Source organism: Antechinus flavipes, chromosome 3 (genome assembly GCF_016432865.1).
Source record: "Antechinus flavipes isolate AdamAnt ecotype Samford, QLD, Australia chromosome 3, AdamAnt_v2, whole genome shotgun sequence".
NCBI lineage: Eukaryota > Metazoa > Chordata > Mammalia > Dasyuromorphia > Dasyuridae > Antechinus > Antechinus flavipes.
In genome coordinates, this window is record NC_067400.1 from 518786305 (window position 1) to 518811043 (window position 24739).

At 39.2% G+C, this 24739-nt stretch overlaps 1 protein-coding gene across 3 annotated transcripts in view; it reads left to right on the forward strand.

Moving 5' to 3' along the window:
- The first annotated feature begins 4440 nt into the window (after positions 1 to 4440).
- Positions 4441 to 24739, forward strand: part of MAP6 (microtubule associated protein 6) — an 86006-nt gene continuing 65707 nt past the window's right edge. For 2 of the 3 annotated variants that reach the window (XM_051987080.1, XM_051987082.1), the window contains exon 1: positions 4442 to 6096. In XM_051987080.1, the coding sequence (XP_051843040.1) occupies positions 5186 to 6096 (911 nt within the window). In that variant the 5' untranslated portion in view covers positions 4442 to 5185. Of the gene's footprint in view, positions 6097 to 24739 lie in introns of all 3 variants that reach the window. The other variant, XM_051987081.1, reaches the window with a different exon arrangement.

The following is a 24739-nucleotide window of genomic DNA, read 5'->3' on the forward strand; positions in this document are numbered from 1 at the left end:
ATAGTGAATGCTTCTTTTTCAGCCCACAATGCAATACAAATTATATTCAATAAAGGGGCAGGGAAAGATAAACTAAAAGCCAACTAGAGATTAAATAATCTAATTCTAAAAATGAGTGGGTCAAGCAATATTTTACCACTGAAACAGAAGTTTTTAACAGCCATTCCTGGCCAGCAAATTCATATTTAGAATGATGAATAGTATTATATACACTGTTTTTCTTTCTAAGAGAGACACCTATTCTGTTGGTTATCAATAACAAAACTGTTTATATATCTGCACCCAAAATAAAGGAGGACATCCTTTCTCCCCTCCTCAATGACCTATGCTAAGTATTGACAAAATATGGGATAAATATAGAGAATATGCAGCATAGGGAGGGACATTTGCAGACTGTAGTTTTTATTGCAACTAAGTGATCTGGAGGGCCTGATCTTGTCTTCCTTGACATTTCTTTGGGGAGACAAAAAATACTTTATAGTTAATAATAACAATTGTATTTATGTTATCTTATTTAGTTCTGACAACAACCCAATGAGATTATTATTATTATTCCTATTTTATAGATGAGAAAACTGAGACAGAGAGTGGTCAAGTCACTTAGGGTCAAGTAAATTTCTGGGGCAGATGCAAATTCAGGTCTATCCAACTTCAAGTCCAGCATGCTCTCACCATCACACTATCTAGCTACCAGATGAGGAATATGAAATTCGAAGAGGTGATAACCAAGGTCTTGGAACAGAAGCATTTTCTAAAGACTTGGAAGGACTTTATATAGATATAACAGCACCTGAGAAAAAGATAGGGAAGTTTTGCATAGAATGTAAATTCATAATGATCAGACCCATCCAGAATTCTATGTTCAGTTAGACCCATTCAGAGTCCTACCACCTTGGGAAGGACAGAAGAACATTTTGAAATCTGTCTAGGATGGTAAAGAGACTGGAGAACATGCTATATGAGGATATCTTAGAGAAGAGAAAGCTTAGAAGATAATGATGAATATCTTTAAGTACTTAAAAATATTATGGAAGAGAGATTGGATGTATTCTAATTGCCTCCAGATGGAACAATGAATGGAAAATGAAGATAGATCTCTGTTTGGTATAAGGGAATATATTTAAACAATTAGAACTATCTAAAAGTGTCATGACCCACTGGATGTTTACTTGAGGACAAACTATTATAGAGAAGAAGCTTAGATTGGTATTGGTTGATGATTTCCGAGAAACTTCCAATTTGAAGATTCTTTATATGTTATCATCTACACACACAGCATTTCACACTATTTTTTTACTTAAATACCTTTAGTGTCTTATTATTGCCTCCCAAGTAAACTTCAAATTCTCTGACCTGGCATTCAAAGCTTTCTATAATCAGAAAACTATAACCTGCCCTTTCAGCCTTATCTTATAGTCACCTCTTCAATATATGCTCCAGATAAAGTGGAAAAGTGTTGCCCCAAATACATTCTGTGCTTTCTGCCTGTTATCCAGCCTGGAATGTCCTCCCCCCTCATCTTTGCCCACTGACTTCTGTAATAAGATACATGGAACTTATTCTGTTAGCCCACAAAAGGCAGAACAAGAACAATAGGGCTGAGACATTTAACATTAAGAAAGATTTCAGCTTAAGGTGAAGAAATATTTTCTAAAAATTAGAATTTATTCTAATTTGGAATAGGTAACCTCAAAAGTTATTGTGATAGATTCTCCTTGTATAAAAGATGTCTCTGGGAAGTTGCCAAAGTTCTGAGGATTATGCTTAGAACTTCCCCAGAAGCCCTATAAATCAGACACAGGAGGGAAAGTTTCTTTGAAATGCATTTATTCCCATTTCCTTCTGAGCTGAAAGTTGTTTCCCCAGATACTCTCTCCCTTCACTCTCCCTCTTGACTTGAAGGGATCTGTCCCTAAACCTGGTCCTGAATAGTTATTTTTATATTGAAATCACAGAACAACGAAGTAGCAAGGTAATGTTAGAGCTAGTGGAGACGTTAGGAATTAGAATATTAGAGCTCAAAGAGATCTTAAAGACCAGTTAGTTCAACCTCTCCATCTTAGTGGTTGGGAATTGTAATTTAGCAGGAAAAATGACTTGCCCAAAGTCATATATCAAATCACTGACAGTAACAGGAAACAATCTCTCCCCCCACTACCACCTCCCACTCCCAGAATCCATTAATTTGCCTTCTCCATACACTAATATGCAGTCAACTCATTTTACATTCATTGTGTGGATACCTGGATTCTATGCCATTTGCCTTTTTTTAATGATGTTAGTCATTATTTTTCTTCTCTAGGCCTGTTTTTTCCTCTGTAAAAAGAGACCATTAGATTTGTATTATCTCAAAGGAATCTTTTAAGTGTATCATTTAATAATTTTGATTGTTACTTTTAAGTTCATTAAATCATTTTCAGGTGTGTTTAGGTGTGTAATGTGCCTAAAGGCTAAGATAACAGATTTAGAATGGGGAGCAACCCCCTCATTTTATAGATGAGGAAACTGAGGATCACAAAGTCCAAATGACTTCTCATGGTCACACAAGCAATTAGTGGAGAGCTACAGTTCAAGTCAAACTTCAATGACAAAAAAAACTCGGCATTCTTTCAGTTATACCATGCTGCTTCTGATCTTGTGGCTTTCTCCCTTTGTGACCTCCTCTAGGCTGTTGTGGTTAAGGACAACAGGGAAGGGGGAGGGGAGGAAAAAGAGATCAGAAAAATCAGGAAGGGGTCTAACCCACTAATTTGCTAATTTCAGTCTGAAGAAACTCAGAGAATTTTACTTTGAGAGGTAAGATAAAGTGCAGAAGTGCCTAAATTGGGAAAATCTAAATTCAAGTCCCAGCACTGGCACTTACTAGTTGTAGGACTTCTGGGACAAGTCATTTCTGAGCTTCAATCCACTTTATAGGTCTGGGTAGTGATGATTAAAAGAAAAAAATATATAAAGTGATATGAAAGTATGGGTCACTAATGCTTTGCTGGTGGAGTTGTAAACTGATCCAACTATTCTGGAGAACAGTTTGAAACTATAAACTTTTGGGCTATAAACCTGTGTAAATCCTTTGATCCAGCAAAACCATTACTAGTGAAGTATCCTAAAGACATCCAAAAAAAGAAAAAGAACCTATCTGTACAAAAAATACTTATAGTAACTTTTTTTTGTGGTGGCTAAAAATTGGAAATAAAAGGGATGCCCATGAAATGAAGAATGGCTAAACAAACTGTGGTGTACAGACTTGAGTTCAAATGTGACTTCAGACATGTAATACTTTCTGGCTGTGATCTTGGGCAAGTCAATTAACCCCAATTGCCTCAGCCAAAAAGAAAAAAGAAAAAGAAATGACAAGCAAGATGATTTTAGAAAAATCTGAAAAGAACTGGCATATCAGGCATGAACTGATGCAAAGGGAAATGAATAGAACTAGTTCAACGTTATAAATAGTAACAGCAATATTGCTTGATGAAGAACTATGAATGATTTAGCAATATAATGATCCCAGAAAAATCGAAAGAACTGAAGATGAAGCATACTCACTCCAGAGAAAGAACCGATATTGATTGAATACACACTACTTTATTTTTTTGCATTTTTCTTTGTTTATCTTCTTGTACAAATTGTACAAAAACTAATAGGGAAATGTTTTACATAATTGCATATGTATAATCCATATTTGATTGCTTATCCTTCTCAGAAAGGGAGGAAAAAAGGAGGGATAGAATTTGGAACTCAAAACTGTAAATAAAAAGATTAAAAAATTGAAGGGAGGGAGGAAGAATATGTTATTTGTCCAGTCACTGACATTATCCTCTAGTCCTTTGGTTGTAGGGTGTGAGATTCTGGATTCTGAGGCTGTCCTTTCTTTGGTGTTGAATAGCTGGAGTCTGTACACTCCATAGCATTACAATTTGCTGAGGTGGGGGGATTGAAAAGCAGACCCCCGTAAGATCAGAATCAGGGAAAATACTCTCTCCTAGGGCTCCCCTCAAATAAATCAGCCTTGAAGTTGACTAAAATACGTTCCCTACCAAACAGGAGAAATTTCTCTTCTCCCTAGCTCTAATAAAAACAGGCAGTCATCTTCCGCGCCCCACAATTGTGTTCACCTTGTCAGGCCTACTGTGTGTATCTCACCGAACTGGACACACAGATGGTAATAAACATTTATGGTTTGCATCAAATTGAATTCCCAAGAGGGGCTTTAGTGTTTTCAGGGCGCGGCTGAACTGCCTGGGATGGGTTGGGGAGGGGGAAGACCTTTGAAAGGGGTCAGCCGCCTTAACCGTTTCTTTCCCTTCTGCATCCTTTCAGAGAAGAGCAGCTGCTCCAAGGCCTGGTTCCCAGCTGAGAAGGAAGGAGTTACAAAGGGGAGGGAGGGAGGGGAGGGGGAGACGAGCTCACAGACGCTGCGCGCTGACGAAAGCAGGTGATTTCTCCGCAAAGCTCTCTCCCTCAGCATCTTTCGTGGTGTGGACTTTTTTCCTCCTTGCTGATAGTGGGTGGGGTCGCTTCCCCTGCAGCACTAGCAGCGGCGGCGGCGGCAGCGGCAGTGACAGCAGCAGTTTCAGCGATGCTCCGGATTCCCAGCAGATGATCGCCTCTGGGCAGGTCACGCTATCCTCTCTCCTGGCCTTACCAGCCGGGAAGAGCTAAGTAGCCCAAGCGGGGAGCGGGGAGCGGAGAGTGGGGAGCAGGAACTGGGGAACCGCACCGCATAGGGCGGGAAAACCGAGAAGTCCGGAGTCAGTCACCCCTCCCTGAACCCTGCAGGCTGACAGACAGCCCCGCCCGTCTCTGCAGCATGGCTTAAGGCTGCAGTATCCTCTATGGGTTCTACTCAGGGCTGACGGGCGAGGCGAGCCCGGGAGAAGATCTTGCACCTTTGTACTGCAATTGCAGCCTTTTTTGCAAAGCAGAATTTGCACCCTTGCAGGGCAGGTTGCACACTTGCAGACTTTTTCATCCCAAAGAACAGCACTGACCCCGAACTTTGGGTCTGGTTAAATAGGGTGGGTGCTTTTTAATAAAATAAAAACTTAGCGGTCGTGAGGTGAGCAAGGGGCAGCACAGGCAGGAGCAGGAGGCTAGCTCCTTCAAAGGAGCAAGATCGTGCAACCTAGCTCGCTTAGGTGGGAAGAGAAAAGGCAGGCACGAGGAAGGGTCCTTGAATACAAGCATCATGGCTTGGCCGTGCATCACCCGTGCCTGCTGCATCGCCCGTTTCTGGAACCAGCTGGATAAGGCGGACATCGCGGTACCTCTGGTCTTCACCAAGTACTCGGAGGCCACAGACCACCCGGGTGCCCCGCCGCAACCGCAGCAGCCCCCGGCGGCGCAGCCGCAGCATGCTCCCCCCTCGGCGCGCTCTGTTGCCATAGAAACACAGCCGGCCCCGGGCGACCTGGATGCTGTTGCCCGGGCAACAGGGCCCAGCGGGGAGCGGGAGCCTGGGCCTCCCAGTGCCCAGGCCCAGGCCCAGGCCAAGGCAGCCGCCGGCCCGGGTCCGAGCCTTGGCCTGGGCCCGGCGGACTCCGTGATGCGGCAGGACTACCGGGCGTGGAAGGTTCAACGACCCGAGCCTAGCTGCAAGCCACGGAGCGAGTACCAACCCTCCGACACGCCCTTCGAGAAGGAAACCCAGTACCAGAAGGATTTCCGGGCGTGGCCGTTGCCCCGGCGCGGCGATCACCCCTGGATCCCCAAGGCGGCCCCGCCGCCCCCGCCGCAGTCGCTGCCTGCCTCGGCCTCCCAGGGCCAGCCCAAGGCTGAGGAGCGTCGGCGGCGGCGGCAGCAGAGCCAGGAGCGGAAGTCCGCCGAGATTTCTGCCCAGGCTCAAGCTCCAGGAGATGAGGAGGGGGGCGGAGGAGGAGGAAGAGACCCCCCAGCTGGGAAGGCGTCCGGACCAGACTGGTGGGAGGTGCGCAAGAAGGCGGGGCCCGCGTGGATGCTGCGGCGGGCAGAGGGCCAGGGGCTGCAGGGGTCCGAGCAGCAGGCCCCCGAGGCTGGAGGCGGCAAAGGGAGGGCGGCGGCCGACGCCCTCAATCGGCAGATCCGCGAGGAGGTGGCGAGCGCTGTGAGCAGCTCGTACAGGTGAGGCAGAGCTAGGGAAGATGAGGGAAGAGGGAGGGAGAGGCGCCGCTGGTGCCACAGCATCCGGTGCCCTATTTCATCTCCGCCTCTTACTCTTTCCATGACCTTGCACCAATTACTCCAACTCCCGGGACCTTAGTTTCCCCAGATGTAAAATGGAGGGGTGGGACTAGGTAACCTCTAACACCTCTTCCAGTTCTAGATGTGGAGTTAGACTCCGCCCTGTGGCTTTGACTCCTTCTTCTTCGGGGGCTACTTTCAGAGATCGTCCTGGTCTCCACCCCATCCCACCCCCTTCTGTCCGCAGCGCTTAGCACTGTGTTTGAAACTTAGAAGAAGCTTAATAAATGGTACTTGGCTGTCTACTTGCTGCCCATGACCCCACCCAAATCTGTGCTCTGCCCCTCCTCCCCCCCCCCCCCAAAAAAAAAGCCACAATACCCTTCCTCTCTAAGAACCTGCTCTTCTCTCCTTCCATGTTTGGCTTCTTTCGTCCTACCCCGGACACTCATATGTTTCCCCTCCACCTTTACTGCCTTTTCAAGGTCCACTTAGTCTTACCGTTGTCTATTCTCATTAGTCCTTCCTTCTCTATCCTGATGGTCTTTTGCCAACCTACCAGCCTTCTTATCCCCTCTCATCCTTCTTCCTAGGGCCTCATTTCAATAACATTTTCCTATACTTTTGACAACCTTTATGTCCCATACTGTTGTCATCCTCTTGTTCACTATTCACATTCTCCTTTTGTTCCGTCCTTCATCCTTTCATTATAAGGAAAAAAAAAATTTGCCAAGGGCTCCCATTGCATCCAGGGTCATCTCCAGTCATCCTGATCTATATCTTTCCTCTGGAGCCAGATGACTCTGGAGGACAGAGTGAGGTTGATGACTTTGCACAGGCCTCTCATAAATCCAATTCACTTGAATGTTGTGACATCTTCCCAGAGCTTTGAAACCTGCAAGTAGTAGTAGCTGCCCCACTGGGGACACAACTGACCAGTTCCAATTGGCAAAACAGTTCCTTCCTTCCTCCCTTCTTCCTTTCCTTCCTCCTTCCTTCCTCCCTTCTTCCTTTCCTTCCTTCCTTCTTCCTTCCTCCCTCCTTCCTTCCCTTTCTCTGTCTGTCCCATTCCTTCCCTCTCCTTTCCCTTCCCTCCTTTTCTTCCTTCCTCCCCTCTCTCCCTTCATCCTTTTCTCCCCTTCCTCCCTTCCCCCTTCTCCTCCTCCTTCCCTTCATTCCTTTCTTCCTTTCTTTCTTTCCCTTTCCTCCCTCCTTCCCTTCTTTCCTTTCCTTCCTCCCTCTTTCTCTTCTTTCCTTTCCTTCCTCCCTCCTTTTCTCTCTCTTCCTTTCTTCTTTCCTTCCTTCCTCCCTCCCTCCCTTTCTCTCTTCCTACCTTCCTTTCGTCCCTCCTTCCTTCCCTCCCTTCTTCCTTTCCTTCCTTCCTTCCTTCCTTCCTTCCTTCCTTCCTTCCTTCCTTCCTTCCTTCCTTCCTTCCTTCCTTCTTTCCTTCTTTCCTTCCTCCTTCCTTCCTTCCTTCCTTCCCTTGTCCTCCTCTATTTGCCCAGTGAATCATACCTTTATGGGGAGGGAGGTGCTTTGCCCAAATGAATTTAAATTTTAATTATTTAAACTTAGCAAGATATATTAGGGTTTTCAAACTAGATTTCTTTTTTTTAATCGATCATGCCTTAAACCCATTCACTATGCCTCTCATTTATTGACCAATACTTGGTCCTAGCACTTGGTCATTGTTTGGATTCTAATGGATCAGAGTGAGTGTAAATAGCAAGTATTTCTGTTTTGGCCAGAAACCCTAAGGATCTTGCCCTCTCAGATTAATTTTTTTGACTAGGTAAAAGAGACTATTCTTTGCCTCATTTTTATTTAGACTTAATCATTGAATGAGCATTGTCTCTGGGACCTGGGAAAGATCTATGTTCAAAAAGACCCAGGATTCCCACTGCATCTAAAGCCATTTCCAGCTATCCTGATCTATATCTTGTCACTGGACCAAGATGACTCTGAAAGGAGAAAGTGAGGCGGGTGACTTTGCAGAGTTCTCCCTCACTTAAATCCACTTCACTCGAATGTCATGAAATCTTCCTGATGTCATAGTTCTCTTGGAGGATGAAAGACAAACAACAAATAATGTAATTTCTTCTTGTTAAACATCATCACATTTCTTTTCTAAGCGCCTTTGCTTTTTCTCTCCAAGCTGCCTCAACTACTCCTTCCCTCATTTCCACCTCAAACCTATAGCTTTCTTTCTCTATTTCTCGTTTCACCTTCCCTTTCCTTCATGTTCTCTTCCATTTCTTTATCACCCAGACTGGCACCTTTCTGTCCTGGGAGAAAAGGGAGTCATTGAATTCTTCCTAAGTTACCTATTTCTACCAAAAGTTCTCACCCAAGAGTCATCCTTCTTTCACCATTTCACCATTTCATTATTTCCATCCTCTTCTCTGGCCACCACAACTCCTATTAGAACATAAATTCATTGAAGATAGGGATAATCTTAATTTTGCATTTGCATTTTTCTGTACATAGCACAGGATTTGGTACATAGCAAACATTTAATAAATGCTCTTCATTTATCTTCTTATTACTTAACTGCTATTTATTTGAACACATCAGAATAACCCTGTTCTCATTACATTAACATTTTCAACTAAATGCTCTGTTCCCCACATTTTTAACAGCCCCTTTCTCTGGCTATTCCATGCTCTCACCTTCCTTCTGGCCTATTCTGCCATCAGCACATGCTTTTTCCACTCCTACTTTGAAGTTTAATTCCAAACTAATGAGTAAATAGATTGTGCTATAGGTTATTCTGGAGAAACTGAATATGAAATACTAGGCTTAAGGTCTCTGGAGAATCCAAATGTGTATAATGAATAATTAGACAAGGTGTCTAGTATATGGCCCTAACTCCTACATTGAGGGCCATAGCCACCTGCCTCTTTCTTGTGGCAATTCAATGAGGAAGACCACAGGTTTGTTATGTGTTGCCAAAAGTCTACAATCATTTAGAAATTTAACTTCATATATTTGAATGTATTGGATTATCTTGTTATATATGTGTTTATGTACATAGGAAAATGTTTTACAAATATTCTTGCATATAGTAATGAGGTACTATATTAATCACTTATTATATTAATCACTATATTAATCACTATATTAATCACTTCTGATGAGAAGTGATTTTAGAGCTATCAACATCCGTATTATTCATTATTTTAAAATATCTTTTTATATGCAAATTTATTACACAGATGATTGGTTTCTAGCAAGTTAATGAATTGACCATTTAAATAAGGAGGAAGTTTTTAATGACCTTGATGATCCAAGAAGCATATTGGATAGCATTTCATTTCTTTAATGGACAATTAAAGGATATAACAGTTGATATGAAACTTAACATTTTTTTTGATTCAGAGGGAAGGTTGACCAACAATAGAGCTATACACTTTGGAATAAAACAGTTATGAAGAAATTGGATACATTATAGAGGGAAAAAACAACTGGAAATGATCTACCCTGAAACACTGATTTCTCAGTGCCCCGAGCTTGTCTCATATTCTTTGCCCTCTTGTGTTTTCTAGGCATTTTTCTGATTCAAATATATCCCTCATCTGTTTCAAATGGATTTGAGAGGCCATATTGGTCCCACTTCAATGACAATTTGATTTATTATTCCTCATCCCTTTCAGAGTAAATCACAATGTGTTCAGGGCACAATGACTAATTAGTTAATCTCATGGGCTTTAAAGATGGCATCTGCTGCATGATATTAATGTTAATAGTTCACTTACAAGGAAAAGCTCACATAATTTACCATTTTGATACATCTGTATTTTCACATCCAGATTAAAGTCATAAATGACAATAAGGTATCTTTACTAGGGAAATGTAATTATTCTAGAAATAGAAATACATTATTAATAACATGAAGATTTTGAGAGACCCCTATTTAGCAAACTTCTCACATCATCATAGGATCTAGCTATCAAGTGCTATCTGAAGTGTGATTTTGAGTTGACACACAATGTTGAATTAATGCAATGAACTGTGACACTGTCAAGTCTGTCATTGTTTATAATCTTAAAAGTTGCATTTCACTGGGCAGACTTTTGTAACAGATTTAGCAGACACACTTGTTTAGGAGATCAATTTGTCATTGGGTGAAGGAACAATGCTCTGTCAAGGGAGGTAGGGAAGGGAGAAGTAAAATTACCCTTCCAATCAACCTCTCTGCCCTTGCAGTAAGTTAATAGGGATAGATGAGGGTAGCAGGTGCTTCCCATAGGAATGCTAATGGGAGAGACCTTTCATGGCAGAAGGCAGCTGATGCTCTGGGAGACAGACTCTGTCAACCAAGGAGAGAGAATTTCAGGAAGAAAGAAAGTGACATGGATATCCGGAAAAAGGAATGTTGAGTATAATACTCGAGAGCCATTCCAGGAAGGCTGGGGAAAGGGAAAAAGTCCCTTTTTAGTTTTAGTCAGGTAAAAGTTTAGTTTAGTGTCAGGTAAAAGTGGCACAGGACACTTTGAACAACAGTAAAGAAAATAGTTATTTTCCTCTTTTCATAGAATTAGAGAATCATTATTAAGTTGAAACAAATATAATTCAACTTCTACCCAAACAGGAGACCTTTTGATAATACAGGTGCAGTCGAAAGAACATTGGCTTGGGTTCAAAGCCATGTTCTGATTCTAGTTTGGACCTCACGTTAGTTTTCTTCTATTCTATTCTGTAGTTTCTTAATTTGTAAAATAAGGAGTTTTAGACTAGATGTTCTCTAAGGTCCTTTTCAAGCTAACATCTTGTGAAGTGGTTATGTAGGCTCCACTTCAAGACTTCCAGAAATCAGGAACCTATTATTTCTGAGATGACCCAATACACTTGGATCTATTAGGAAGTTTTTTCTTATATTGAATTGGAATCATTCTCTGAAACTTCTATTCATTACTCCTAATTCTGTCCAATGAGAATAAACAAAACAAGTGTAATACCAGCTATAATCACTAGCCCTTTAAATGTTTGAAAAATGCTATTAGAACCTAAGCACTTTTCAGGACGTTATTGTGTATATGTGTATATGTATATACACATACCCACAAGCACATATACCTAGATCCAGCATGGTTAATTGTTGATGGTAGGGAGTTAAATGATGGTTGTATTGAATCATGTGCTCCCCCTAAAATTTCTTTTTCCTAGGCTGAATAATCAAGGTATACTTGAATGGTGTGTTTCAGATTCCCTTCATCATCTAATTCTATCTCATTTTCCTTCTAATACATAGTAGCTATCAATGTCCTTTTAAAATGTGATTCTAGAAGTCAAGACAATGCTCCAGATATGGTCTAAGACAGATGACATTGAAGCTATTATTTCCTTCATTCTGGACATGATGCTTCTATTCATGTCACCTAATGATACATTAGCATTTTTTTAACTGCCATGTCAAACAGTTGATTTATATTGAGTTTGTAGTTGGCACAAAGACAGAGATCCTCAGGGTACCTCATTAGGAACTATTTTAGAAACTCTGCTTCTTTCTGGGTTTTTACCAATCAATCAATGTTCTTTGGTTTCAATCTTTCAGACAGATCTAGATCTATATAATTGTGCTGTGAATTAGATTGCCTCTTTTAATTTGGCCCATAACGCTATCAGAAGACACTTTAGAAAACACCTGCCTGAATTCCAGATGTCGGTAGCATCCCTTCACAATCATTCATTCACACACTATTCCTTTAATGATTTATTTTAGAATTTTGTTAAAAACTGAAGTCATACACCCTGGCCTATTGAAGAACCCATCTTCTTTGAGAACTAAGGACTTTTGGCATCTCCCATTCTCTATGAAGTTTCAAAGATCACTGTCAGTGGCTCAGTAATCATAACTACCTGTTCTTTTTAGAACCTATTTGTCTAGACCTGGTCCCTTGAGAGTGATTAGTTGAACTCTTACCAATTCTTCATCTACTTTAGGTTTTGAATTCCTTTTAAATCATTTTTGTTCTATAATTTTCAAGTCTGTAGGTCATCTTTGATAGAGAAAACATAGAAGTAAGATAAGAAACACAAATTTCCTCCAAGATAAGAAACACAAAGATCTCTTGGATCTCATTTTTTGGTATTTATCACTAATAGCTTATTAAAACTACAAACGTCTTTTCAGGATTTCATTTTCAACTCACTTACAGTTAATCTATCCTTGCTTTCATATTTAGAATATATCTTTGCTCTCCTTTTTCTTTCTCAATAGAAGCATTTGTATTTGGATCATTGGTATTTCCTTCTTGAGAACTCTTGGTACCTCTTTGTCCAATTTTACAGTGGGATTTTTTGTTCATGGCCAATTTTCCCATCTGTCCTTGCTCTGATCTCTTTGAAATACTCCCTTTCAAAATTTAGAAGGTTTAACCTGAGACTATTGGATATGTCAGTAGGAAAGACAATGGAGATGATCTCATCTAATACTTTCCTTTTGTGAATGAGAAAACTGAAGCTTCGAGGTTATATGATTTGCCAAGTCCTACAGGTAGGAGATTAGGATTCAAACCCAACTTGACTCCAAATCTAATCATCCTTCTGCCTAGACTTCCCTTCTTTTTTTGTCTGCAGTCCTGAGATAGTTCTGGTGTTTCTCCCAAATTTCCACTTTTAATTAAGTGTTTGGCTGGGAGGGAAAGCATTGGAGGATCAGCTAGCTAGCTCTGTGGTTTTGCATTGAGTTGTGTGGAAATATTGATAAAACTTAATATTTTTCTCCTTCCCTTGATATCCCTCCTACTAATAATTTTAATGTTAAGTAAAAAGTAGTTATCTTAATAGATTCAATTTTTATAGAAATTCTACTCTTTCACTTTCAAAAGCATTCAGCACTCATGTTTTAAGTGTCCACTTTTATATATAAGACACTGTGCTCAGTACTCAGGTAGATAGGAATATATTTTTATAAAGAACAGAGCCTCTGCTATCGATTTTATAATCAGCTAAAGGGTGATAAACCGTGTAGATCAAGAAATACAATGAAATTTAAACAAAAATAAAGATATAGGAAAAGTAAAGTGTGATGTATTCAGTTGAAAGAAAGATCACAATTAACTTCCAGGATCATTAAAGGCTTTACATAGAAATTAACATTTGAACTTATTTTCAAAAGATAGAAAGGTTGTGACAAGATGATGTAGTGAAATGATTTTAGGTCTTCAGTCAGTAGAAGAAAAAGAAACAGAAGAAGTAAAAGTTCAAGCAGCTCAAGGGAAATGGGGGGGGGAGGGGAAGAAGTGGGAAAGAAGGGAATTAGCAGTACCAAATTTCAAACTAGGTAACAAATCAGTGCTCATCAAAACTACTTGGTATTGGTTAAAAAGCAGTTGGTATTAATTAAAATCAATGAAACAAATTAAGTAAGACTGAAAAGCAATTGAACACAATAATACTATGTTCAGTAAATCTAAGAATACTTACTACTGGGGGCATCTAGGTAGCACCAGCCCTGAATTCAGGAGGACCTGAGAGTTCAAATCTAGTCTCAAATACTTAACACTTCCTAGCTATGTGACCCTGGGCAAGTCACCTAACCCCAATTGCCTCAGGGGAAAAAAAAGAATACCTACTACTGAATTGAATACTTCCAATCTGACAAAAATGGAGAAAAGTAGAAAATAGTTTGGCAGAAAATGAGCTTTAGAGTAAGATACATCCCAATAAACAATAAACAAATTAGCATATGATCTAAATTTAAAAGGTAAATAAAATTAAAATTAGGGAAAGTAGTTACCTTTCACAACTGTGATGGGGGAGAATTCCCTTCTAAACAAGGGATAAGGATGATTATAAAAAATGCATCTGTTCATAAAATTTCAATTATATAAAATCAGGTTTCTGCACAAACAAAACAAATGCAGTTAGAATGATAAGGAAAACAAATAATGGGGTAGGGAATCTTCACAACCAATTTCTATAATAAAGATTTAATATCCTATATAAATATATATATATGTATGCATATATATATGAAGAATTGCTGTAACGATATAAGAGTAAGATTCATTTGTAAAAAGATATGTAATTAAATATAAATAGGGAAGTCTCAAATGAAAAAATATGAACTACCAACAGGAGGCAGCTAGGTATTCAGTGGATAGAGTTCTGGGCCTGGAATAGGAAGATCTGAGTTCAAATGTGATCTCACACACAAATAGATGTGCTACTGTGATAAGTCATTTAATCTTTATTTATCTCAATCTAAGCTTCTAGAGAAGGAAATGCAAACCACTTTGGTATCTTTGCCAAGAAAATCCCATGGACAGTAAGTATAGTACAAGGAGTTGGACATGGCTAAATTGATTGAAAACAATAAGCTATCAACATGTAAACTATATAAAATGCTTCAAGTTACTAAGAATAAAATAAATGCAAATTAAAATAACTCTGAGATTCTACCTCCCATCTATCATATTGGCATAGATGACCAAAGGGGAAAATGAAAAAATTTGGAAGTATAATGGAAAGATGAGCATAGCAACAAACAGTCAATTGAGCTGTGAATGATTCAGCCTTTCTGGAAAATATTTTGGAGCTACACCCCCAAATTTTCCTAAACCGTACATTTATCCAGTGATACTGCTTTTGGGTATATGCCCCAAGAATGAGAAGGATAGATCTAAGGATCCATAACATAAGCATATTTATTACAGAACTTTTTTTCATAAAAAAATCTCCCAAACTGGAAACAAAATAGATGTCCATCAATTAAGGAATAGCTGAATTCATTGTGGTATATAAATGTAATGGAGTTTCATGGTCCGAAATAGAGAATATGACAATTTTACAAAAATGTGGAAAGACTTATATGAACTGGTACAGAATACTTTTGAGAAAAATGAGAATGATTTATATCATGACCACAATAAAAATATTAAGGAAACAACTTTTGAAGGACCTCAGAATTCTGACCAAAGCAATCTTGATTTTAAAAGACTGATGATAATGCATAACCTCCCTACGTCCTGATAGAGAAGTGATCAACTGGAGATAGAGAATGAGATATGTATTCTTAGGCATATCCAATGTGTTAATATGTCTTGATTGTCTGTATAGAAGAATTTTAGCTTTGTGATCATATGTGAATCACTTCAGTTTCGGGGGCTTATTATCTGATGCATAAGACAGAGAGAATGATTTTTTAAAAAGGCTAAAAATAGCCCTTTCGAAAAACTCACATTTTAATTTGGGATGAGAGATGTAGGAGAGGGGTGCAGAGAGAACATGCAAGCAAATATATATAGGAAAAATTAGGGGTAATCTCAGGAAGAAAGGAGAAAAGACTTCTGCAAGAAGTTGGGACTTCAGTTGAGTTTGGGGAAGCCTGGAGATGATAATGAGAATAATAATCACTCTCCTTCTTCCCTATAGGTTTTGTGGGAGTCAGTCAATAAACATTAAGCACCCTCTGAGGCTTGCTATTTTCTCCATGTCTCTGTATTGACTGTGCTCTTTAAATTATTTTAGTGCCATTATTTTTATTTTGTGGATGAGCCTAAAGGATGTAAATGATGTACAATTAGGTGTTGGACCAAATGTTTTATGTGTCTAATGACTTGTTCTTTGTGATCCCAGAGGTTAGATATAGATTTAGTGGGATTGGTGAGAAGATCACTTATTGTCCTCAAATAAGATCTATTGTGTGTTCATTCTCATAAAAGACCATGACATCAGGGAGGTGATGCCATGACATGCAGGTGAATTGGATTTAAGTAAAGGAGGGCTGTGCAAGGTTACCTGCCTCCAGAGCTATCTGGGTCCATATAGAAAATCAGGATGATTGGAGATGGCTCTCAGTGAGAAAGGTAGAGGGAGGCATGGTGGAAAGGGTAATTTAGGTAGATAGCCACAGAAGCAGATTTAAATACAGCAATATTATCATAGAATATACTAAAGACCATCTTAATAGAAAGGGGGAATAGATGAAGAATCTGAGAAAAGTCTTGGATTCCTATCACCCCCAGAATTAAGTCTTTTTTACATCCAAAATCCTTCAGAATCCAACCCTTTCTACCTTTCCAAACTTCTTATATCTCATTCCCTATTACATATACTCTTTGATCCAATGACAATGACCCCCTTACTGGTCTATTAAAAAGACCCTCCATATCTCAGCTCAGCATTTGTCTACTGGCTTCCCTGGTTTTCTTTTAAGTGCCAACTAAAATCCCACCTTCTGCTGCAAGCCTTTCCCAACCCCTCTTAATTCTAATGCTTTCTCTCTGTTATGTATTTCCTACTTATCCCTAATATGGCTTGTTCATGCATATTGGCTTGTTGTCGTCCCCATTAAATTGTGAGCTTTTCAAAGTCAGGGACTGGTTTTTTGCTGCTTTTTTTGTGTGCTTGGCACTTAGCACAGTTCTTGGCACATAGGAGGTACTTAAATGTTGATCAATTGATTGAAATGCTACAATTCAACAAATGTCTATTAAATATATTGGTGTGCCCTGTGTATGCTAGGGCTGAAGGAGATACAAAGGCTAGATAGGACACATTTCCTGCACTCACAGTCTGGAGTGCATTTCCCATTATTTTTGTCTGGGATTTCAAAGTACATGGTCTCTTCCATCTTAAGGTTTTTACTGATAGCATTCAGACCATCTGTAGAACACTCAATCACACAAAAAGAATACAAGAACTTAAGTTTCTGTTCCACCACCTTCTTTGGTTTCCAAGATCTTATTTGGGCTCTAAAAAAGGGAGCCAGCTATACCTGTTAACTGCTCACATATAACACAAAACTCTATCCAGGCCAAGGAGGACTTGTGTCAGAATAGGGATGTTAGGGGCTATTCAATTTAATAGAAAAGTAGATAAAAGGATGATGGGCCTTTTACAAATGCAGAAGTCCAGGGTATCTCTGGTAGCTTGAATATACCAAGTATCAGGAGGTCAATTAAAGTTAGATCTTGGAGTTGATAGAATTCCTTTGGTGTCTGGGATAATATTCGTTGCTATTAGTCCATTTATTTTGGGTATTAGCTATCAATATTTAGTGTTCCTTCCTCTTCCAATGCCCTTAAAAAGAGCTTGGTCTGTTTTTCTTCCCGGGTTATTTTTACTTTCTGAATCCAATTCTTGTGCAACAAGAGAACTTTTCAGTTCTGCACACATATATTGTATCTAGGAAATACTATAACATATTTAACATGTATAAGACGGCCTGCCATCTGGTGGAGGGGGTGGAGGGAGGGAGGGGAAAAGTCAGAACAGAAGTGAGTGCAAGGGATAATGTAAAAAAAAAATAACAGGCATGGGCTCTGTCAATAAAAAGTTATAATTATTTTAAAAAATAGAAAAAAAAAGAACTTTGTCTAACCAGCTTGCATGAGTGAATATGACCCATGTTATATTACATGTTAAGTGTATAAGAACAGTGAAAACAAAGTGGTTTGAGAGACCAGACGGGAGAGATCACCACTGTCCAGGGGGTCAGGGAAGGTTTGTGAAGGAAGAAGGAATTTGAATTGAATTTCAAGGATGAGTAGGAATATAACAGACAGAGGAAGAGAATAGATATTCCAAGCACTGGGTGCATGAAATCAGGCCCAAAGAGGAAGAATACCAAGGGTGTGTTTCAGAGGCAGAGAGAATTGTCCTATTGGGATGAAGTGTAAAATGCATGGATTTACATGAGGCTGATGAGGCTGAAAAAATCAGTTAGTATCAGGTTGTGAAGTATTTTGAACGGCAAGCAAACAGGTTATGAGCACATGGCAACAAGGAATAACCATGTTATAGGTGAAGGAACACTGAACTTGGAATCAGAAAGCTGGAGTTTGAGTTCTGGCTCTGCTACTTAACTAGTACATGACTTTGAATACATTTCTTCACCTTTCTCAGCCTCATCTATAAAATGATTTATAAGGTCTTTTAGATTTCTAACATTCTGCAGTAGGGAGCCACTGGATATTTTAGAGCCATGTAATTAATGATATGCCTACCTCCATCCATAAAGAAAATGAATTTGTCAGGGGTAAAAGGAAGTGACTGAAGGTAGGATGGCCACATGTTATGGATCTTTTTGCAACCCTGAGGTCGCATCCACCTTTTGAGACCTTTAAGATTCTGTGATGCCTTATGAATTTCAGAAAAAGTCCATTAAAATAACATAGCAGGTACACAAATATTATAGAAACATAATAATGAATATGAAGAATACAGAGAAGTATGGGAAGACATATATATATATATATATATATATATATATATATATATATATATATATATATATATACACTTATATGTTTAAGATACAAAGATAGGCAAAAACATGTTCCTGTTCTTGATAACCTCACATTTTTAATAGCTTTTTATTTTCAAAATATGTAAAAATAATTTTCAATATTCACCCTTGCAAAACATTGTGTTCCAAATTTTACTCCCTTCCTTCTCTCCCATCCCCCTCCTAGACAGCAAGTAGTCCAATATACGTTAAACATATGCAATTCTTTTAAACATATTTCCACATTTATCATGCTGCACAAGAAAAATCAAATCAAAAAGGGAAAAAAGAGAAAGGAAAAAAAGCAAGCAAACAACACAAAAAGTGATCCACATCCAATCCCCATAGTCCTCTTTCTGGATGCAGATGGATCTCTCCTCGAGTCTATTGGAACTGACCTGAATTACCTCATTGTTGAAAAGAGCTACATCCATCAGCATTGATCATCATGTAATCTTATCATTGCTGTGTACAATGTTTTCTTGAAGTCAACATTCTAATGGGGAAGACAACATGCAAACAACTATGTAAAATACAAGATATATGAGCAAATGGAAGGTAATATTAGAAGGAAGAGAGAAGCCAGTGGCTCAGATATTGGGGTAAGGGATAGGTGAGTAGGGATCAGACAGGTAGCAAGAGAACCAGAAAAAAAAGAGCAGTATCCCAAAGACTTGAAGAGGGAGAGAATTCTGGAGAAGAGAATAATAGAAGGTGTCAAAAAGATAAGAACAAAGGCAGAAATAGGGGAGAAAGTACTCATATTAACTACAGCAAGGTAAATAGAAAGGATCAAACTGCTGACGAAACTGAATCCTGTATGATTTTAATGACTAAATGTGAGGAAAATGTGAGAAGATAAAAATGTACCTCCTCCCTGCTTTGCAAAGCTCATGTTCTTTGGATGTGGAAAATGGTATCTACTATTAGCATAGTGCCTGGCACAGAGTAGGTACTTGATACATGCTTATTGATTGTCATTTGATTAATTAATTGATTAAACTCATTTGGTTAATTTTGCTGATTCTTTCTCTCATTCTTTGTTATAAAAATTACTCTAGGTAAAAGAAGAGATGGGCTATACATAGGTAGATAGATTTACATATATATATATTTAGGCATGTTGTTATTCAGTCATCCAGTCATGTCCAACTGTTGATGACTCCATTGAGCGTACTGTCTGTAGGGTTTTCTTGGCAAGGATATTGGAAGGTTTTGCCATTTCCTTCTTTGGTGGATACACACACACACACACACACACACACACACACACACACACACATGCATATACATATATGCATACATACTATATATATAATATATATATATAGAGAAGAAAGTGAGCTACCTTTTCACTATGTGTGTGATTGGAAATTAAGGCAATATAAAAAGAAGAGAGAGAAACACACATTTGGATTTTGATGATTTTGGAAGAGAATAAAACAGAGGACTTTGCCCAGTTCTGTCTCACTTAGATGCAATTTATGTGTGAATCAAAAGACATTACCCATACCATTTTGCCACTTTTACCTACCTCATAGTCCTGTGGCAATGGGCAAATGACCAAGCAGCAGGTGAGGATACACTAGGAGCTGTGGCCACAACTTTGCACACAGGTGACTCAGACCGTAGGGTCATCTTCTCACTGGATTAAACAGCAGTGAGATGTAGCAACCCTTGGGTATCCGAGCAATCTTTTAAGGATTATTCTGCTCACCTCCTATTGTGAGGAAGGGGCTAGACAAGATCCCCTAAAAATAGTCTGCTCATCCAACCCTGGCTTTATTACCGTGGGGATCCTACCCTGTGGTCAAAACATAAAAAAATGTGTGAAAACTTCTGCAAAGTTGATTCCACTCACCATCGATACATGCTGCTAAGCAAAAGCTAAGCTTATGTTGCATGCTTATGGACAACATGAAATCCAGTAGATCTGAAAGATGAACAGCTCTTGTTGCAAGAGAACTCAGCAGATATCTCATCCAAATAGCAATGCTGAGTGAAACAAGGCAGGAAAATGAAGTCCAGCTTGCCAAATTTGGAGTTGGATATACATTTTTCTGTAGTGGTTTACAGGAAGGGGAATGCCATGCAGCTGGCATAGGTCTTGCAATCAAAACTAATCTAGTCAATGGGTTTGTATACCTACGAAAAGGAGTGACTGACAGGCTCATGACAAGGTGACTGACATTTGTAGGAAAACACGCCACCATCATCAGTGCCTATGTTCCCACCATAACAAACCCTCGTGAGGTCAAAGAAAAATTTTATGAAAATCTGGAGACCCTCATCATCAGTGTGCCAAAAGGGGACAAGATTATAATTCTGAGTGACTTTAATGCTAGAGTAGGCTCTGATAGCCAAACATGGCAGGGCGTTCTCAGGAGGAATGGAACTGGACAGTGTTCACTTGACCTTCTCATGATCATCACTGTCTTCCACTTACCTAAGCGCAATAAAACTTCATGACTCTACCTTCACAGCAAAAGTTGATATTTTAGGAGGAAGAAAGACACCATAGGAAAGTAAGGAAAGAAATGTATGGCAGAATGCTGAACTGGTCCTAGACTTATCCTCTCCAATCTAAATAGTCAAATTTACAAGAGAGATGGCCCCCCAAGGCAAAATGACTACCTGAGTACTTAACTTCAACAAATTACAGTTGTTTGTGTACAAACAATTCACTATTAATTTAGAGGCAAATATCAGCCTACATAGGGTTGGCAGTAGGGAAGCAGAAAAGGAGTGGGCAGATTTGTTGTAAAGCACTGCATTTGCTTATCTGGGCCAGAACATTCAAATTATCAAGATTGGTTTGATAAAAATGATGAGGAAATTCAGAAGCTGATAAGCAAAAACCAAGACCTCCACAGAATTTGGCAGCAGGATAGTTTATTTGTCTCTAAGAAGGCAGCATTTAAATCTATCAAAAGCAAAGTACAAGCAAATCTTAGACAGGTACAAGATTCTTGGCTCAGTAAGAAGATAGATGAAAGTCAGTTTTACTCTGATAGTAATAATGCAGAGTGCTTTTATTATGCCCTGAAGACATATGGTGCATCTCAAATACTAAGTGCTTTGAAGACACATTGATGTTATGATAAAGGCATGAACCAGAAGAGATGGGCTGAACGTTTTCAAGTGTTCTCAACAGATCATCATCAATCAATACTGAAACCATTGACCATCTACCTCAGATTGAAGTCAGTTTCTCTCTAGTTGAATTTCCAATGAAGTTTCAAATACCATTCAGTTCCTTTCCTGGGGCAAAGTCCCTGGTGCTGATTCTACTCCAGCAGATTTTACAAGGTCCGCTGTTCATACAAAAGCTGACTAAAATTTTAGCAAGAGGAAGTTATCCAGGATGCCTCCATTTCTGTAAAAGTAAAGGAAATAGATTACCCTGAGACAATCACGGGGGTAAGATTGGAGGGGAATTTCTCTCTAGTCAGTGTTGCTAAGATTCTTATCACAGAGTCCTCTATAATAGGCTGAAGACGGTCATTTATCTGAGAACCAGTGTGGCTTTAGAAAGGACCAAAGAATTGTTGATATGGTGTTTGCTGCCTGACAACTCAAAGGAAAATACCAGGAGTAGAAGAGAGGCCTGCAAACAATATTCATCAATCTGACCAAGACCTTTATTTCCATCAGTTGCAAGGATTTATGAAAGATTGTGGCAAAATTTGGTGGCCTGGAAAAGTTCATCAGTATTGTAAGTCAGTTTCATTATGGCATGATTGTATTGGGATCTGGGTAACAAATGATGCTCTCACACTTTCCCAGTCACCAACAGAGTGAAGCAGCACTTTGTGCTTGCACCGGTGTTTTTTTACCATGATGTTTTCATGTCAGACGCCTTTAATGAGGACAAAATGGCATTAAATCAGCTAATGCATTGATGGTAAATTATTAAACTTGAAAAGGCTACGGGCAGAGACTAAAGTGGAGGGGAAATAGGTGTGTGACTGTTTGTAGATGATTATATACTCAATGCAGCCTCTGGGGCAAAGCTGCAACAGAGTATGGATTGGTTCTCTTCTGCTTGTGCTAATTTTGTCCCAACAATCCAGGAAACAGAGGTGGTCCATGAGCTAGCACCTGCCATCCATGGCATTGGTTTTAGAAATGGAGAGATTTTGAATGCTGTTGATAAGTTCACTTACCTTAGTAGTGTACTCTCCAGGGATATACACATAAATGATGAGGTGGATGTATACATTGCCAGAGTTAGCTTGTTGTTGAGAGGATCCAAAGGCAAGTGTGGAAGAGAAGAGGTATTAAACTGCCTACCAGACTGAAGATCCACAGAGCCATTGTGCTGACTCCCTTGTTACGTGCCTGTGAAATCTAGCCAGGAAACTGAATCGCTTCCATCTTGGGAAGATTCTGAAGATCACCTTACAAGATAAAGCACCGGGTATGTTTTGGAACCGAGATGCTAAGTGTTCCAACTTTACTGCAGAGAGCACAATTCTGATGGACTGACCATGCTGTTTGAGTGCCAGAATACATTCACCTTTAAAACTTTTAGAGAAAACTCAGCCAAAGCAAGCATTCCCTTGGAGCTCAGAAGAAGCAACATAAGGACACTCTCAAGGTCTCTCTGAAGAATTTTGGAATGATTGTGTGACATGGAAGATGCTGGCAAAGGACCTTCAAGAATGGTATGCCCACGTTAAAGCAGATGCTTTTTCTGTGAGCAAAGCAGAGTTGCAGTAGCTCAAAGGAAATGCGAGATGTGCATGTTTAGAGACATCTCCACTCCAAATGTTCATGTGGACCATGTGTGCCCGGCCTGTGGCCTTCCAAGCTCTTACTGGTTTCATCAACCACAGTCGGACACACTGTACCTTGACTCCAACATAGTGATACCATTTTGGTCTTAAAGAATGACAACAACCAACCAATTGGTTGAGAAAGTTATGTTTATAATTAGAAATCATGTTTTTTTAATGAAAAAAATTTAATACAGGATTAAACTTTAATATAAATGATGTTCACTAATTGGAACAACTACTACATCATTCATGAAAAGCTCTTTGATTCCTACACTTCTACCCTTCTTTCCCTCCACAAAGCCCAACACTGACCTCTATTTCATTAGTCTCACAGTATTTTGCATACCTCATGTTCTCATATTTTATCAACCAGTATATATGTATTATCTCAAATAAATTGTAAATCCCGAGAGCAAGGGCTGTATTTCTGTATACCTCTTTTGCTCCCAGTTTTTGCATGGTGTTCAGTATATATAATAAATGCTTAAATGCATTTTGTTAAGCAACCATTTCTTTCATTTAGAGTTCTGAGCAAAATGGTTAGCCTGCCTTACTTAGTGCTGTTGCATTCTCATTTAAGAGAGGCAGTATAGTCTAATGAAAAGAGATCTGGATTTGGAAGAAGATCTGAGTTCAAATCCTATTTCAAGCACTTATTCTATGACCCTAGACAAATTACTCATTTACACTAAGAAACAATTTCTTCATTTGTAAAATGAGGAGCAGGACTTGATTACTTTCTTTTAAAAAATTTTTTTTATTAAAGCTTTTTATTTACAAAGCATATGCATGGGTAATTTTTCCAGCACTGACCCTTGTATAACCTTATGCTGCAGATTTTCCCCTCCTTCCCCTATCCCCTCCCCTAGCTGGCAGGTAGTCCAATACATGTTAAATATGTTGAAATACATGTTAGATCCTATATATATATATATAAATTTATATATATATATGTGTATATATATACACATATATATATATACACAGTTATCTTGTTGCACAAGAAAAATCAGATCAAGAAGGAAGAAAAGGAAAAACTGAGAAAGAAAACAAAATGCAAGCAAATAACAACAGAGAGTGAGAATGCTATGTTGTGTTACACACTTTTTCCCATGGTTCTCTCTCTGGGTGTAGATGGCTCTTTTCATCACTGCACAAATGGAACTGGTTTGAATCAGACTTGATTACTTTCTTTTATTTTCTTTGATTATTTTTTAATTGTAGCTTTTTATTGACAGAACATATGCATGGGTAATTTTTACAACATTGTCCCTTGCACTCACTTCTGTCCTGACTTTTCCCTTCCCTCTGTCCACCCCCTCCCCTACATGGCAGGGAGTCTTATACATGTTAAACATGTTATAATATATCCTAGATACAATATATGTGTGCGGATCCGTACAGTTCTCTTGTTGCACAAGAAAAATTGGATTCAGAAGGTAAAACTAACCTGGGGGAAAAAAAATACAAGTAGTCCACATTCATTTCCCAGTGTTCTTTCTCTGGATGTAGCTGATTCCATCCATCATTGATCAATTGGAACTGAATTAAATCTTCTCTTTGTCGA